This window comes from Protobothrops mucrosquamatus, unplaced genomic scaffold (genome assembly GCF_001527695.2).
Source record: "Protobothrops mucrosquamatus isolate PMUCROS unplaced genomic scaffold, P.Mucros_1.0 scaffold1795, whole genome shotgun sequence".
NCBI classification, from domain to species: domain Eukaryota; kingdom Metazoa; phylum Chordata; class Lepidosauria; order Squamata; family Viperidae; genus Protobothrops; species Protobothrops mucrosquamatus.
In genome coordinates, this window is record NW_015387933.1 from 118,261 (window position 1) to 134,870 (window position 16,610).

Consider the following 16,610-nt stretch of genomic DNA (forward strand, 5'->3'; position numbering starts at 1 on the left):
ATATTTCCATTGCACACTGACAATTTTGCTAATATTACTACAACTGCCAAACAACTGTATAGGCTATAGAATACAGCACCCAACCACAAGTGCAACCACTAGAATGTGAACTATTTTTATACAATGGCAATAGCTGTATTGTTATTTGGTTCTTCAGTAGAACAAAATTAACATCAAAATGGGTTTTAACACACTCATTTTTCATTCTCTTGTCCTATCCCAAATACTTGGTACTATAGAGTTTCTCCTCCTGCATTTAGAATTGAATTTTAATCCCCATAATATTTATAAGTATTTATTTATGCTATAAACATTTCTATAGAAACACTAAGACACTTAGGTGCAATTTTACTATAAACTTTATTAAACACTTTGATATGACATTTTTCCGAATACATCCAGTTTGTACCAAAAATCACTGTTCTGGAATGTTTATTGATTAATAAGTAAACAATATTGTATCAAAGGAAAAATCCAACTACAGTTAACAAGAATGTTCTCAAGAGTTTTCTTCTTTCTCAAAATCTGAACTGATCAAGTGTAGAGTTTGTTTTTAAAAAGTCTCAAGATTTTTGCCAACTTTCTTACTTGTAAGGTCAGAAAAAACATATGTTTTCAGGTATTTTTACTGTATTTGGCATTATTTTAAGACCTTAGTTTACACATTCTAATAACCTATATATGATACATCATATTAATTGAATTGACTTTAGAGTTACCCAATTCTGAGTCATGAAATTTAGTGAAATATTAATTTTCCAAATGAAGACAGATTTTTTCAACCAATATATTAACAGTAACATTTTTTTAAAAAAGCTTATCTATTCATTTTTATACATTTTTACTGTCTTCTGGACAGCCTGAACAGAAAGAAATAGGAAAACTGAGCTTTGTCTGACAATACAAAACACCAACATTCTGGGTCCTGTTTTATGTTTTTTTTAAAAAAAAAATCTGCAGAGATTCAGATCAAGATTTTCAGCTCATTTAGATTGCAGTATTTATTTATTCCAATTTATTCCAATTGACCGGAGCAGCAATTCATTATATTCCTAAAGTAAAATTACTCTTGAAAAAACAGACCGACATAGTAAATAAACATAAATGTCCATTTCTTTCACAGAAAGAATTAGCTTACATGTACTGATCCAAAACAGAAACAGTACAAGGATTGTTTCCCAACTCATCAGTATTTGCTACCAGGAAATAGATTAAAGATGAGCTCTATCAGAAAGTGAATACTGAGACAAGGTTAATCACTGGCCAGCTCAGGCAAAACCCAAACTTAATATGCAATTGTCTAATATGTTATCCAGAAAGATTTAAATAGATAATAAATAATCACCAAGTTAAGACTTGTATACTTGTTGCAATGAAAAGTAATGTTTAGATCAGGATGACTCAAGCACTTTGTAAATTTAACAAAGAAAAGAGCAGAATTCTGAGTGCATATAACTGTGTAATGGAATTCTTCCTTGAAAAGAAATTTGGAAATTCTCAACATTCAAAAATAAGCCATAGGTTTTTTCCATACCAGCCACTTTATCACAGAAAAATTAACTTCAGATGACTTCATTATATTGTTAGGGATTCACTTTATCAAAATGAACTTATAAAACATTACTAAAATGCAAATTAAATACCACTGCAGTGTAGAACAAATATCACATCTTTTGTGGATGTTAATGGAATTTTTCTTTGTTTTACTGAATTTTAATCTAAGAAAATGCTTTATCAAATATGAACGTGATTACATAATACACTAATGAATTTGATATAGTACAATTGGCAATGACTAATCAGAATTATATAATTTCAGCATACATTGAGAATATTGTTAATCTTCCAACAGGATGTATATTTGTTTCAACAATACTACACTGCAGCCCAAACACTGTTTATTTCATGGTGTTAAGAATCTGTACACTTAAAATAGTGTAAAAAATGCCATACCTTGAAATTTCTATTTTTTTCAGATATATTTTCTATACAAATTCAATAGAAAATAAGCCATTCCTCCTAATATTGTGAAACACTTTCTAAACACTACTGCAACATGAACTCAAATCAATAGCAGACCTTATCGTTTGATATATTTACATATGTTTCAGTGTCCATAAAAAAACACCCATTCACAAGTGTTGCCTATCCATTCTTAAAATCTGAGATAAACTTTAAGATAGTCTTTAAAATTATTTTGCTAGGACGTAAGGGTAAAAACCTCAGCAGTGGAAAACAAATGAAAGAATGTAAGACAACTGCTACTTAATCCAGAACTTTGGTTATTTTTTGAGATTTACTGTGCAGCTAATACAAAATATTTAATCAGAAGTGACATTTATAGCAGTTTCAAAATAATTCACTGACCTGCACCTTTTTTATCAAATTGAAAAACCCTGATGCAGAGGTCCTGAAAAGCAAAGCAGCAGTCCCACTTTTAAAAATTGACTGCATGTATTGCCTTTTATTTAGAAAACAGGTTTATTCCTGAACATTTTCTATATGTGTTGCCTAGTAACTTTTCCATCATACATAAACTAAACTTAATTAGGAAATGGCAACAATCGCTCATTTTGCAGCAAAGAAGTTCTTACCATTCTGTAGACTTTCAATTTCAGGTAGTACTGTAGCTTACAAAAGAAAAAAGTGCTGCAAGTAAAAAGCTCAAGGCAGGTCTATCATACTGTGTAGGATTTAAACAAACTGCTAAAGGCAAACCTGCATAAATGCATAATTAAAAATAGCATTTTACTTTGATTTCATTTTTCTAGATTTATCCATTAACCACTACATTCTTAAGACACACATTAAAAATTGCATGATGTTCTCAGTTGTTGCATCTAAAACACCTTAAATGCTATTTTGAGTATTATCCAGAATTCTTATAGCACACCAAACAGAAATGCTACGAGTTCCACATTTTTTTTGTATTTCATATACACTTGAAGATGAAAAGCTAAATTCATCCATTTTCCTTACTTTGAAAATTTGCTATTTCAGAAGGTTATTTTTCCAGTATCTTTAAAAAAACAGCGGGCTTGAGTAAAGAACAAAGGAGATAGTTTTGAATTTCACTAGTTTGTATCAACGAATAGCTCTTCTTGCATTTAATAAGACATATGGTACCAAAACGGTATAATGACCTCTCCAGAAAGAAGCTCTGTGTATGAGTGATTCTATTCAAGCTAAATCTTCCATATTCACTTCAGGAAGCAGTTTTCTCCAGTAGCAAAAAGAGCTGAATTCTGGGCAGACAAAAGCAGAACTCTGTTCTTTATTAATTAATGGAAACAAATGCTCCACAAGTTCATTTAATCTGTAGTAGCTGTGTAGAAAACAAATTAAAAAATATTAATGCATTATCTTGATTTTATAGCACAATATTATATATACTTACTATCAAGAAGCTTGCCCCACTAAGTTTAATTGTACTTATGCAAAGGATAACAGTGATATTCAAGTCTTAGCAAATGCTACATTCATAAATATACATTTGAAGGTTATAAATACAAGTGTAAAAACATATAAAACTCAGAAAAAGAAAAAAGTGCAAAGAAAAGAAGAAACAAAGGAAAGAAATATACAGAAAAAACAAAAGAGAAAAATTACAAACAGCTGCTTTCAATCTTCTCAGCAGAAGTTATAAATGCATTTATATTTATCCTCTTTCTCCAAGGGTATATAATTTCCTTCTTTCCATAATCTACTCTTTCTAATGATCAGATCCAAAAATCACAAATTCATTTTTTCTTTTTCTCAGCCAAAAGCCCATGTTATCCCATGCGTTAATAAAAATAGTAGTTGGTTTTCTATAAGCAAGCAAATTTCTTTTGCCTTCTTTGCTAGTTCCATTATCTTCATCAACCATTCCTCCACTGTAAGTACAGCTAGTCCTCAATTTAGCAACTGTTCAAAGTTACAACCTTGGGATACTTATGACCTGGATTCAAAGTTCTGACAGTCTTGTGACCAAACTTCAGGTGATCAGCAACATAGCCACTGTTTGCAGCATCATATGATCACATGACCATGTTTTACAAAGGTTTTGCTAAAAACCAGCATTTATTTCCAATTTTTGGCAAAACCACGCCCATAGCAAACCAGTGGTTTACTTTAGCAACCATAACATTCACTTAACCAACACAAAATAGTTACAGACCAACTCGTTTCACTACTCTCATGACTCAGAACCTTGATGGGCAAACTCCATTACAGTTGTAAGTTGAGAACTGCTTATATTTTAAAGTCATTCCATTTTGTGCCTGTAATATCTTGCAGCAGTACTCATATATAATAATATTCTTCAGTGGCTCTTCTCCAGTTGTTTGTCTAGTTATTCATCCCAGCAAAAATAGTTCTTATTTCAATTTGTAAAATTCTTGTATCATCATCAACCCTACATTTTCTGGCTTTTTTACAAGTCTACCAGGCATAATAAAATGAGACTGACAAATGTTAAATTTTATTGTCTATTTGCACATATGTGAACACAATTGTCTGTTTGCACATATGTGAACACAATGAAGATGGCATAACAAATCCAAAGTTGCAAATGCTCACAATCCTAGAGCTCAAGCTAATCATAAGGTGAAACCTCCATGAGGTAGATATGTACAAATTTATCACAGATATCTAGTGAATTTAGAGAAAACATCTGAAAGAGTTCAGACATGAGTTAAAGGGAAAGCAACATCCTAAGTAGTGAGCAGAGATAATAAAAACCCTGAGAAAACCAGGCAGCAGAGCCATTAGAAGCACGAATATCCTTCTTTCCTGGGCTTTTAAAAAGAGAGAGGGTTAAATCTAATTTGTCTTTGGTCTGTAGTTTTCTCACAGGTGAAAGCATCTCTTTTGGTTCAAAGTCATGTAGGTAATAACAATTAACCAGTGGAATAACCTGCCTCAAGAAGCTGTGAATGCTCCAACATTGGAAGTGTTTAAGAAGAGACTGGACAGCCATTTGTCTGAAATGGTATAGGGTTTCCTGCCTGAGCAGGGGGTTGGACTAGATGACCTCCATGTCCCTTCCAACTATTATTTTTATTTTTATTATAATAATAATAATTATTATTATTATTTCCTTTTTCACCAAACTGAGACTTGGAAATCTAGGAAATATTAACCAATTTATGAATCATTAGAAGCTTCATGCAAATTAGAATGTTTATACTATGCAACATGAACGAGTGGTGGCTTTTTTTTTATTCTGACCACCAAATCCCACTTAATAAAGCCATTCCATTAGGATACCATCACTGATAGTATCAAAGGTATTGAAAGATTCAGAAGGTTCTCCCCATTTCATTTCCCCAGAGAAGACCATTCATCATAGCATCCACTGTTTTGATCCCAAATCCAGCCCTGAAATCTAATTAAAATGGCTTCAAATAATATTCATCTGAAGCTATCACCCACTATTGTTTTTCAGTAATAATTTTATTACTAATTTCAATTGCAAAGATAAAATCTAATACAAATTAAAAAGAAAAAGGAAATAGGAGCAGAAAAAATAGAAAAGAAAAAATAATAAAAAATATATAAGGAAATGACTTCCCTTTTTATCATTATAAATAGTTTTAATAACTTATCCTCTCTTAAAGTATAACAAATTATGTCTACTTTCCATATCCCATCTCTTATCTATAAACAAATCCTTGAAGTCTCATTTCAGTCCTGATCAGCAAAAGTCCATTAAGGATTACCAAAGACAGCATATCTACTTTATTTTTTCTTTGTGCCTTTTCCCCCCCAAATTTAAATCCAATATAAGAAAATCCAGGTTACTCTCTGGGTTTGTTGTATGTTTTAACCAGAACCCTTTTAGTTATTAAGACATCAGCCAATTTCTTTTGTATGCCCAGTGTAACATCTTTTTCCATGTTATTCTTGTTGCTGTAATTTGTAAATCCATTTTTAATTCAGTCTTGATTTTTTTTTAGGTAATACTTGTTCTTTCTCCATAATATCTTTTTAGACCGAGACTATGCATAGAGGCAAAGACTATTAAAATTAACTTCTAGGTCCACTGTTCAGAAATATCCTTCAACATACTCAGTGCTAAGAATATTTTGCTTCGTTCTGTAATTTTTCAAAAATAAAATCAAAACAAGAGCATTTTGCTATGGGAAGGATATAATAACTGTAATATTTAATTCTAAAATCATATTTAAAATCCACCTGGACAATTAATCTGTTTGTAACTTTCTAAAATTAAAGTTCTAATCACCCCTTTTGTGCTAGAGTAAAGAAATGCAGTTCTTTAGCTATCAGTCAATTTACAATTACACATTGTAAATTAATAACAAACATAACTTCACACAATATTGTAATCTTGCCCAGTCTGTTTTTAAAATCCTATACTTACGAAGACTTGTTTCCTTTTGTTTGTTCCTGGATAAGTTCACCCTTGGGGTTAACTGTAAATATTCTGCAGGCTGGAACTCCAACTTGCATATAGGCATAGACATCCTGCAAATAAACAGAACTTAACTGTATTTCAGTCCATAGGAGATGATACCAATTTTATTACTTATCAATATTATACTAAATTACATAGGCACTCACAATAATTTTGACATAGTTCTAAATTTGGTTAATTTAAAATAGTTAACTAATTACTGTTGAAAGATATTAATTTCTAACATTTCTACCCTCCCAATCTTCTGAAAATATATCAACTCATTGAAAAAATGAGTTGATTGAGAAAGCAACTATCAGCTGAAGACCTGAATCCAAACAAGGATATGATTAGAAAATGTTACTTTTGACTTCTGGTTTTGCATCACAGCGGGACGGGACGCAGGAAGGCAGGGCTCTGCCTTCTGTGCCCAATTTCGCCCTGCTGGGGGCCCTAAAAAGGGCCTAAAATCGCCCTGAAGAGGCAATGAAAAGGATGAGTGCCTTGTTGATCACAGAGAGATGGCGGTCTTTCCATTTGATCCAAGGAAAGCCCTCCAAACCGGCAGGGGAAAGACTGGCTACATTCTCTTGGCTGGCCATTAGCTGCTGACAACCAAAGAATAAAAAGCACCAATTAACACATCGTAAACAGCATGTTTGGAACTGGATGAGAATATTGATCCTTTCTTTACTATTTTACAACTGAATTTCCTGGGAAAGGCTCCCAAGAAGCTAAAAACCTCCGAATGTGAGGAAGCGGCATTTTAATTTTATGTGGGACAGAAAAATACAATACTGAAGTGGAAGTAACATAAAGCTACAGTTTTGATAAATTTGAAAACTGGGATAACCATTAAGATTTTCTCTTTAAAAAAAAATTGAGGCGAAAATTGAGGCGAAATATAAGAAATCAATCCTTTGTCTTAAGAGTGGAAAATGGACTTTGAATGACATCTAGTGGTGGATTTGTGTACAGCACTATAATTTGCTTTCTGGCTGCTTGGTGACTCCTAGCTTGGGAGAACAGCTGGCAATAAAGGAAAATATTTTGGCATACTTATTATCCTGACCTTCTTGGATTATAAATAACTACCGAGCTTGGACTTTTAACCTCAAGAGCTAGTGGGAGAGAAAGAAAAAATTTACTTTGGACTACGCCTGGATGGAAGAGACTTTTGAGCTGTTTTCAGAGAGGTTGAATATTTTGAACACTTTGAACATTGTGGATTACAACCTTGCCTGACTGACAATTTTTGGATACTTGAGACAAAGGATCACTATAAAATATTGCTTTCAGGACTGGATCTATACTCTGGAATCTATTGGATTATAATGGCTACATATAAAGACCAGAAAACTAGAGGAAATTTTGATCTACTCTTACTGAGACTGGTGATACTAGAAGATCTCCAGAAACCATGTCTCAAGAAAAAACAAATAATTTTCAGAAGGAAATATACTCTATGTTACAACTAATTTACCAAACAATTGTTGCATACAAAGAGGACATAAAAAGAAATCATAATGAAACTAAAAACAATTTAGATAATATAAATGAGCAAATCTCCAAATTAAATCTACACTAGAAAGTTCCCAGATAACGACCACAAAGTATAAACAAATAAACCAGAAATCAGAAGATGAAATAGAGAAAATGGATTTAGAGACGGAAGAGATAAAAGAAGGAAAATATAAAAAACCATATATAAACAAAATACTGCAAGATTTAGCCATAACAATGAAAATGCAAAAGACCCTTTATCCCTTAGGTCTGCAAAATACATCTGATGGCAAGGAAGATTTTTAAAAATGGAATATAGAGCTGTTAGAGGAAATGTCACAACTTGGAAGACAGGGAATGAAAAGAGAAATTGAGGGTGTTGGTTAAATGGGCAGAATTCCCCCCTCCCCCCCCCCAAAAAAAAAATAAATTGTCTTCCTCATGTCAAGCAATTTTTACAAAAATAGAAAGAAAATTCCTGGGCAATCTAATTGCCCTGGCTTGGAAATCTACTTGGCAAAGAAAGAAAGTGAGAGTCAGATTTAAAAAAACAGAAGATTTGACCTTTTAGAGGGGGCATTATATGTTTAAATACTTGTTTGAATAAGATTAAAAGAACGGATAACCCTTAGGAATAATTAGTCTTTTATAATGAAAGATATGATTTAGAACTAAAATAGCATTTTTTTCTGTTTCTTTTTTTTTGATATGGGAAATATGGAAATAAGAGGATTGGTATGAATAAAACTTTTAGCTATATAAATGTAATTAATATTGAGAAAATTATAACTGACAAAGATATTTCAAATACTGATGGGAAATCAAACCGTAACAAGGATATTGATTTATGAATTGATATTATTATTTGTATATTAGTAAAATATGATGAAGATGCTTATATCTAACTCTGTATACATCAATAGTACCAAAAATTGTAACTGTAATGAGGGGAAAAAATACAGGATTGTGTAGTACTGAACAGATTTATATTGAAGAAGTTAATGTTAAATATCTGAACCGAGACATGTTGTTTACTAACCACTAAAGATTGTAATTCTTAAAAATCAATAAAAGATTAAAAATGTTACTTTTATTTGCAATAAGCTATAAACGTTATTTTTGTCTGCCATCAAAAGAACCTTCTGATAGATGGGTGTCTATATAGGTTTGTTTAATTAATTAATGAGACAGAGAAAATCAAATATAGAGCAGATGCAACTAATTTTATAAAATAACATTACTAACAGTGAAAAAAGATAGTTGACTATATAGTGAAGAAAAACTAGATATGATTGAAATAAAATAAGCATGACAAAAGGAAAACATTTTACAGAAAAAAATACACATACTATAGATTTAAAGTATCTGAAGATTACATTACATTTTTGGAATGAAATATTATACTTAAGGAGCTCAATGTGATATTGAATTCTATTTTCAAGTATGGAATTTGTCATCGTATAAAAACCTTTTGTTCTATTGCCCTTAACCCACAGCAAAGTAATTTTATATGATTGAGAAAACACTTACTGACCTGGTTTTAAGAAATGGATCCAGAATATGAGTTTGTCATGTATTTTTGAAAAATATCTGTGTTCTAAAAATAAGGAATTGATGCAATTCATTGCTATACAACAGGGGTCTCCAACCTTTTTGGGTTGGCGGCCCGGTGGGAAAAGGAAGGACAGGCACCTTTATGTGTCCATGTGCGCACATGCAAATGTGGCATAAGGGGGGGCAAGCGCATGCACACGCACGCGTGCACTGGCCAGCCACTCGCGCGGCCTGGTGGCCAAGAGACCACTCCTGGTAATGGGCCACAGTCCATAGGCTGGTGACCTCTGCTATAGAGTCTAGATTTAATGGAAAAATTAAGACCAAATTAACTTTACAGGTAGTCCTCACTTATTAAGACTAATTGTGACCTGCAACTCAGTCACTAAGTGAAGCAGTTGTTAAGCAAAACATCACAGTAAGCCTCACTTAGCAACAGCTGTCCTGATAGCAATCCTCAAACAAATACACCCGACAGGACTTGTGACCTTCTGCTAGCTTTCCCATTGACTTTGTTGGAAGCTGGGTGGGAAGGTCTCAAATGATAATCATAAGACCATGGAAAGCAGTGATAGTCACAAGTCCAAATAAAGTCATATATCACTTTTTTCAACACCACTGTAATTTCATAGAATTGCTAAACAATGGTTGTTAAGTGAGAACTATTCGTATATTATTATTTGTAGGACAGAGGAAAGTCATTGGATACAGAATGGAAATTGCCCAATTTTGCTAGGATATGCATCCTTCCATAGTAGGAACCTGTCTTGTAACAATAATTTCATTTCAATAATATAGTTTAGTACAAAAGGAAACAAATTGTAGGATGATGTAACTTACATTAGGTCTGTTCCCAAAAGCTGCATAAAAAGGCTGTTCACATGGAGCAAATAAGTTCTTAATATCATTCAAACATTCAATTTTGAATTTCTCTGGCTTTTTTTCTATAACTTCCCTACAAGGAGAAATACAAAATGTGATTAGTTCCCTTTACTGTCAGAATTTCTTGTGAAATTTAGAAACAATTTTCTTTATTTTAAATAAGTTATAAATATTCTGTAGGTGATATTAGGACCACTTTACATTTTTGAAAATTTATAAGAAAATAAATGTAACCTAAAAAGATGGTAAATGAACAGGCATGTTTTTCACATAAAATAGCCAACAGCATCACTAATTTAAAATAGCCAACAGCATCACTAATTTAAACATAAGGCAGAAACAATGGAAATGCACACCGTTGGTAGAATTACTATCCATCAAAACAGTTCAAGTTGATATTGTTAGCTGTTGATTTTTTAAAGTTTATATGATTTGTAAACAGCTCAGAGCTTTCAGAAATAGCGGCAAACAAATGAATTAATAAACATGTACATTAAGTATACCTCTGAATTAGTTAAATGTAAATAATTTTATGCTGTCTTGCCAAGATATTCTCTAGTTTAGAGATGTGAGCTTGGAGACACTATTTATGAGCATGTTTAGCATAAAATTGGACTTTGATTCTTGCTTGTGCATACTGGCTAAAATGTGCTAAAATTGACTGGTATTGTTATTAGCAGGAAATGCTGCTAGTAGCAAAGTGAGAATTAAGCCTAGAAATCTATTCTATATCCAATTCATGTCAATATTAATCATAATGCAAAAGATTGAAACCATGGTAACCAGTGGAATTCAGACTCAGAATATTTGAGTATCTGTGGTGACACCCATAACATATGAATATCTACAAAACTTCTCTTATGTCAGCTACTGGCATGAATTATAAGGAAGGTAGCTTTGTTCATAAATTAAGAGAAAAGAGAAAGGATGCAACTGATCTAACTAAAGGTGATTTGATCTTGTAGAATGGAATTGGTGAATCATGGATTATAAATGAAAGAACTAAAATTACATCAGAAAGTATGAACTGAGGTCATCTAGGAAACCACGGATAGCTGACTGTTATTTTCCTTTGCATGGTAATAAGGGAAGAATCAGTCACATGTTTGGCAAAAACCATGGAACATTCTAAATAAATGCAATTCATGGAAAAAATATTTGTAAGTAAAATAAATAGATATGCGAAAAAATAAGCAAATATGGAAAAAGCTATTGAACCATTCAAAGACCTTGGAAGGAATGATTGCTGAAAAAAATAAGTATGCTTCAAGCATATGGTTTAAAACATAAGCCTTTACAAGTCATCAATTGTAAGTAAGTGAGGCAAAGAAATGAACATACAGGTAGTCCCTAACTTACAACCACAATTGGGACCAGAATCTGGATCACTGAGTGAAGCATTCATTAAGTGGGATGTCATGTGATGTTTTGCTCAGCGACTGCAATCGTGCAACGACTGCATTCCCATTGCGGTTTTTAAGCAATTTTGCAGTTTAAGTGGCCACAGTCCCAGATAAGGAATGCCGGGTACCTCAGGGGGTGGGGGAGCCTGAGGGGCAGTGGGAGCTGGCTGATGCTGCTGAAGACCCCAGATCTCTACTTCAGGCCAATCCCTGGCACTGCTGCCAATTAGTGACGTGCTTCACTGCAGGATGGCAAAACGACATAGAACGGGGGTAGTCATATCACTCCTATGGCCATAAATGCAGGAGGCTGCCATGCACCTTCCTTTTGATCACGTAACAGCAGGGGTGCTGCAATAGCCGTAACTTCAGGCACAGATTGTAAATTCCTTCATATGGTGCTGTTGTAATTTCAAACAGTCACTGAATGATTAAGTCAAGGACTACCTGCAAACCTAAAAGCATGACTGACTAACTGGATTTTAATATAAAGTATATGTAACTGAAACCACGCATTAAAATAATGCCACTATATCATACCAGGATAAATGACACAAGCAATTCTTGCAGTTCCTGAAGTTGTCTTGCACAACACTAAATGATCAGAAATAAGATGTGTTTCACTTACATACCTATGGAAGGCAGAAAACAAGCTGCTAGGTGACAACATCAAAGGACCCTTGGGTAAAATTGTTCCTTTATCATTAACCCAATGTAAGTATCCTCTTGTCATATCTGCCATTCCAATTGCACGAGCAGAACAATACAGAAACTTGTAGCCATTCCTAGGAAAAAAGGGTTTGTTAATAATATGACAATCTTACCTGATTAAGTAGTCCAAAAAACAATGAAAACTCCTTTGATTAGTAATGATTGGGCAGTTGCAAAGATAAAGCAATCTTTTTTTAATCCTTTAACCAGTAATGTAGAAACTAGCTTACTATATTAAATAGGTATCTTTGAGTAACATATGCTTTATTTTACTCTGAAATAACTTATGTTCATTCTGAAATGCTGCAAGAAACGGAGCCTGTTATTGTTCAGGTTGCCTTTTCTTTCAAATTTCTACAGAAGCTACTTTTTCATCAAACATCATGTTGCTCCTCAGTTAACTCAAAAAGAAAAAGGAATTTAAAAGTCTTTTCTTTTTCATGTTTGCTATAAATTCTTGCACACAGAATTCAGAGCAAGGCTACATAACACAGTTACTGAAAATCTACAAAATACATTCAAAATATACTGATACTCCCATTGTTAGAATTCTGGGATGAGGAAAGAATGAACTGAATGAGATTGCACCCTGAAGTCTGGATCAGAAAAGTCTGACAACTTCTGCTTTACAGCACATTGCGATACTGTTGTGATATATGATATTCAAAGTAGCATTTACTTGTTTATATACTATAAATGTATCATATGTAATTTTCAGTTTCCATGTTAGCACACAGAAATGGAATAGAAATGGTTATCAACACAACTCAAACAAAAATTATTTTACAAACATTGATAACTTACTCATTAATAGAATGATAGAGTTTTGCAATACCCTGATGAGTCCAATCTTTCCCAAGCTGTGGTAAAATCTGCCCTAAAGCATCAGATCTAAACCAGAAACAAATAAAAACAATCAATGGTCTTAACTCATATTATCAGTTCTTAACTGAATTTATTTTTCTGATTAAATCAGCAGGTCAAGTAACTTCAAATACTTGAACAGAATTAAAAGAATGAGGGCAAGCAAAATAGGATTTAAAAGCAGTTCTTTTCAGTAACAATTATTCAAAGCGTATCTATTGGAAGCAATTGAATGTTAACATCATTGTAGAGTTTCATCAAAAAGAAAACTGTATTTTAGCTTACTTAGTTATTGTCCCATCAATATCAGAAATGATTATTTTGTCATTCCAGTTCCATAAATATATTGTCCCAGAACAACGACAAGTTCCTTGATACTGAGTTGTAATGCTGAACACAACATCATTTGGTCCATCTCTAAGCTTCAGTTTCTCCTTTGACATGAAAAGATGTAAACATGATAGTTAAAAATAACATACAGTTTCTTTCTAAATTATTTTACATTTCAGGTAGTCCTCAACTTATGACCACAACTGAGCCCAAAATTTGTTGCTAAACGAGGCAGTTGTTAAGTGAGTTTTGCCCCATTTTACAACATTTTTGCCATGGTAAGATGAGGACTACATAAGATAAGATAAGATAAGATGATAACCTTTATTGTCATTTTTTTTACTGTGGGCACAATGGCACACATCAAAAATGAAATTTAGTTGCCCGCTCTCAAAGTGAAACACATACATGACACACACCTAAACATACTATGTACAACATATGTATAGACCACACCCCTACATATACATAACAAATACATATTAAATACTGTCCATCTTGAATATATAACGGAAGGAGGAAGCTTGAGAGTTCACAAAGTTAATGCTGTATGAAATGATACTATGGCTGAATCTGGATGTTCTGCTACTGATACCACGAAGCCTCCTCCCAGAAGGTAACAAGGAAAACAGGTCGTGAAGAGGATGTGTAGTGTCCCAGATAATCTTACGGACTCTGCTCAAGTAGCGCTTCTGTGCTATGTCCTGGATGGGAGGGAGGGAGCTGCCAATGATCTTTTCGGCCATCCTCACCACTTTCTGCACTGCCTTCCTGTCTGAAGCAGTGATGCTTCCAAACCAGACTGTGATGCATGTACCCAACTTTTAAAGATTTTGGAAGTTATGTTAGCATTATTTTTCAAACAGTGCAAGCCTTAATAACAGAACAATAATTAAGATGCAAGGCAGTCTTAACTCTAAACTCTAAAAGAACATTAAAAGCGGATATACAAGAAAGATATTTTTTAAAACTGTTTCTAGTTTTGTACTTATTTCACTCAGCATACAATTGAGACAAAATTGAGATGAGATATTACTAATTGTACTACTTAATTAGTACTAATTAAGTAATAATTAATAGCATTAAAATATTGTAAAATAATTCATAATAAAGGTTTCCCCTATCCAGTTGTTCCTGACTCTAGGGGGCGGTGCTTATCTCCATTCCTTAGCCAAGGAAGCCAGCATTATCCAAAGACATTCCCATGGTCATGTGGGCAGCATGACTATATACCGAGACATATGGAACATTGTTACTTTCCCACCAAAGTGATATTTATTTACTCGTATTTGCATGCTTTCAAACTACTAGGTGGGCAGGAAGTGGGGCAAGTAATGGGAGCTCACCCCATCATGCGGCACTTGGGTCTCAAACCTGGGCTGTCAGCTTTCCAGCTAACAAGCTCAGTTTTTAACTATGGAGACATCACACCCCTTAAAATAATCCATACATTATGTACAGTGGTGGGATTCAAATATATGAACAATCGGTTCTCTGTGTGGATGCTGCTTCTGGAAGTCCATTCTGGGCCTGGGCAACAAAAAAATAGCTATCAGTTCTGCCAAAGTGGTGCGAACCGGCTGAATCCCACCACTGATTATGTATTAATATCCCAAATACTTTTAAATTCCTATTATTCATTATTATTAATTTTCCAATTAAAAACCAAATTGAGAGATGCTTGAAATATAGTTCTTATCAAATCTTTCTAAGGATCAAAATCCAAACAGATTTTAATAATCTCAATTGCAATCTGAACAGTAATCTAATGCAGAAATTTTTCACTGATGTATTTTTTTTCATCAAAACTACTCTAGCTAAGTTTTATTAAACTAGATTCATAAATATTTAATGTTGGAATAAAATAACAACTTACAATTTGATCTGAAGACAATCTAAGTGACTTTCTATAAGACATTGTGTTCCCGGAGCTTGAATGTTCAAATGGAATGGGATCTGCCATTAAGGATTGTTTCAGTTCCTGGGAACCTTCATCATCACTAGAAGATTCATCATCTGGAAGCCTAAGATGATGCAGACATACCAAGATATATTTCAGAGATTTATTTAACTATAGCACCTGATAGTTTGTAATATGTAACAGCATATTTGGATCAAACATTGCAAAAGGAAGAATAATTTTTACTAATTTAAGACAAAACCAATTTAGATACAGATACACACACACACATATATACACACATATATATACATATATATACACACACACACACATATACACACACACACACACACACACACACACACACACACACACACACACACACACACACACACACATATATATATATATATATATATATATATATATATATATATATATATATATATACATATATATCCAAATTTCTTTTTCTGACAAAGAGTTAAAGAATTAAATCGGGAGACTAAGATGGCCATTTCTAGCTTGTTCTGCTTTCATCATATATACATATACATACACACACACACACACACACACACAGAGACACACACACACATATATAAATCAGTGCCTTAATTTAAAAAGTGGATTTATAACATTGCTTGAATTAAGCCTAGCTAAGATACTGTTTAGTGACAACTATTCAAATATATAGAACTTGTGTAGCTATTAAGGTATTTGACTAGGACCTGAGAGATCCAAATTCAAGTTGATCCTTAATCCTGGAAGTTAATCTTTGGTAATTTTCTCAACTATTTTTTTTTACATTCTGAATTTTAGAAAAATAAAAAATGCCACAATGGCCATAGCATTCTAGCACTTTTTGAAACAGCAAATAATTAAGATGGAGTATTGTCATGAAATTTTCTTAGTCTATGTAGCTCAGAATTGATAACCACATTTCAGGGTTCAGGACAGGGATTTTAAAAGTGTTATTAGAAGATTCCACAGACTGAGGGTAAAATCTTTTTTTATGAAAGGCACTATCAATACCTACAATCCTGCCAAAATATCACAACAT

At 33.1% G+C, this 16,610-nt stretch overlaps 1 protein-coding gene across 1 annotated transcript in view; it reads right to left on the minus strand.

The window, feature by feature from the left end:
• Positions 1 to 343: 343 nt before the first annotated feature.
• The window catches only part of LPIN2 (lipin 2), a 32,331-nt gene continuing 16,064 nt past the window's right edge, over positions 344 to 16,610 (minus strand). Inside the window, exons 13-19 of the mRNA XM_015823195.1 lie at positions 15,521 to 15,668; positions 13,600 to 13,748; positions 13,255 to 13,341; positions 12,372 to 12,524; positions 10,295 to 10,409; positions 6,365 to 6,468; positions 344 to 3,325 (exon numbers count right to left, since the gene is read on the minus strand). Coding sequence (XP_015678681.1) covers positions 3,181 to 3,325; positions 6,365 to 6,468; positions 10,295 to 10,409; positions 12,372 to 12,524; positions 13,255 to 13,341; positions 13,600 to 13,748; positions 15,521 to 15,668 — 901 coding nt within the window. The 3' untranslated portion in view covers positions 344 to 3,180. The remainder of the gene's footprint in view (positions 3,326 to 6,364; positions 6,469 to 10,294; positions 10,410 to 12,371; positions 12,525 to 13,254; positions 13,342 to 13,599; positions 13,749 to 15,520; positions 15,669 to 16,610) is intronic.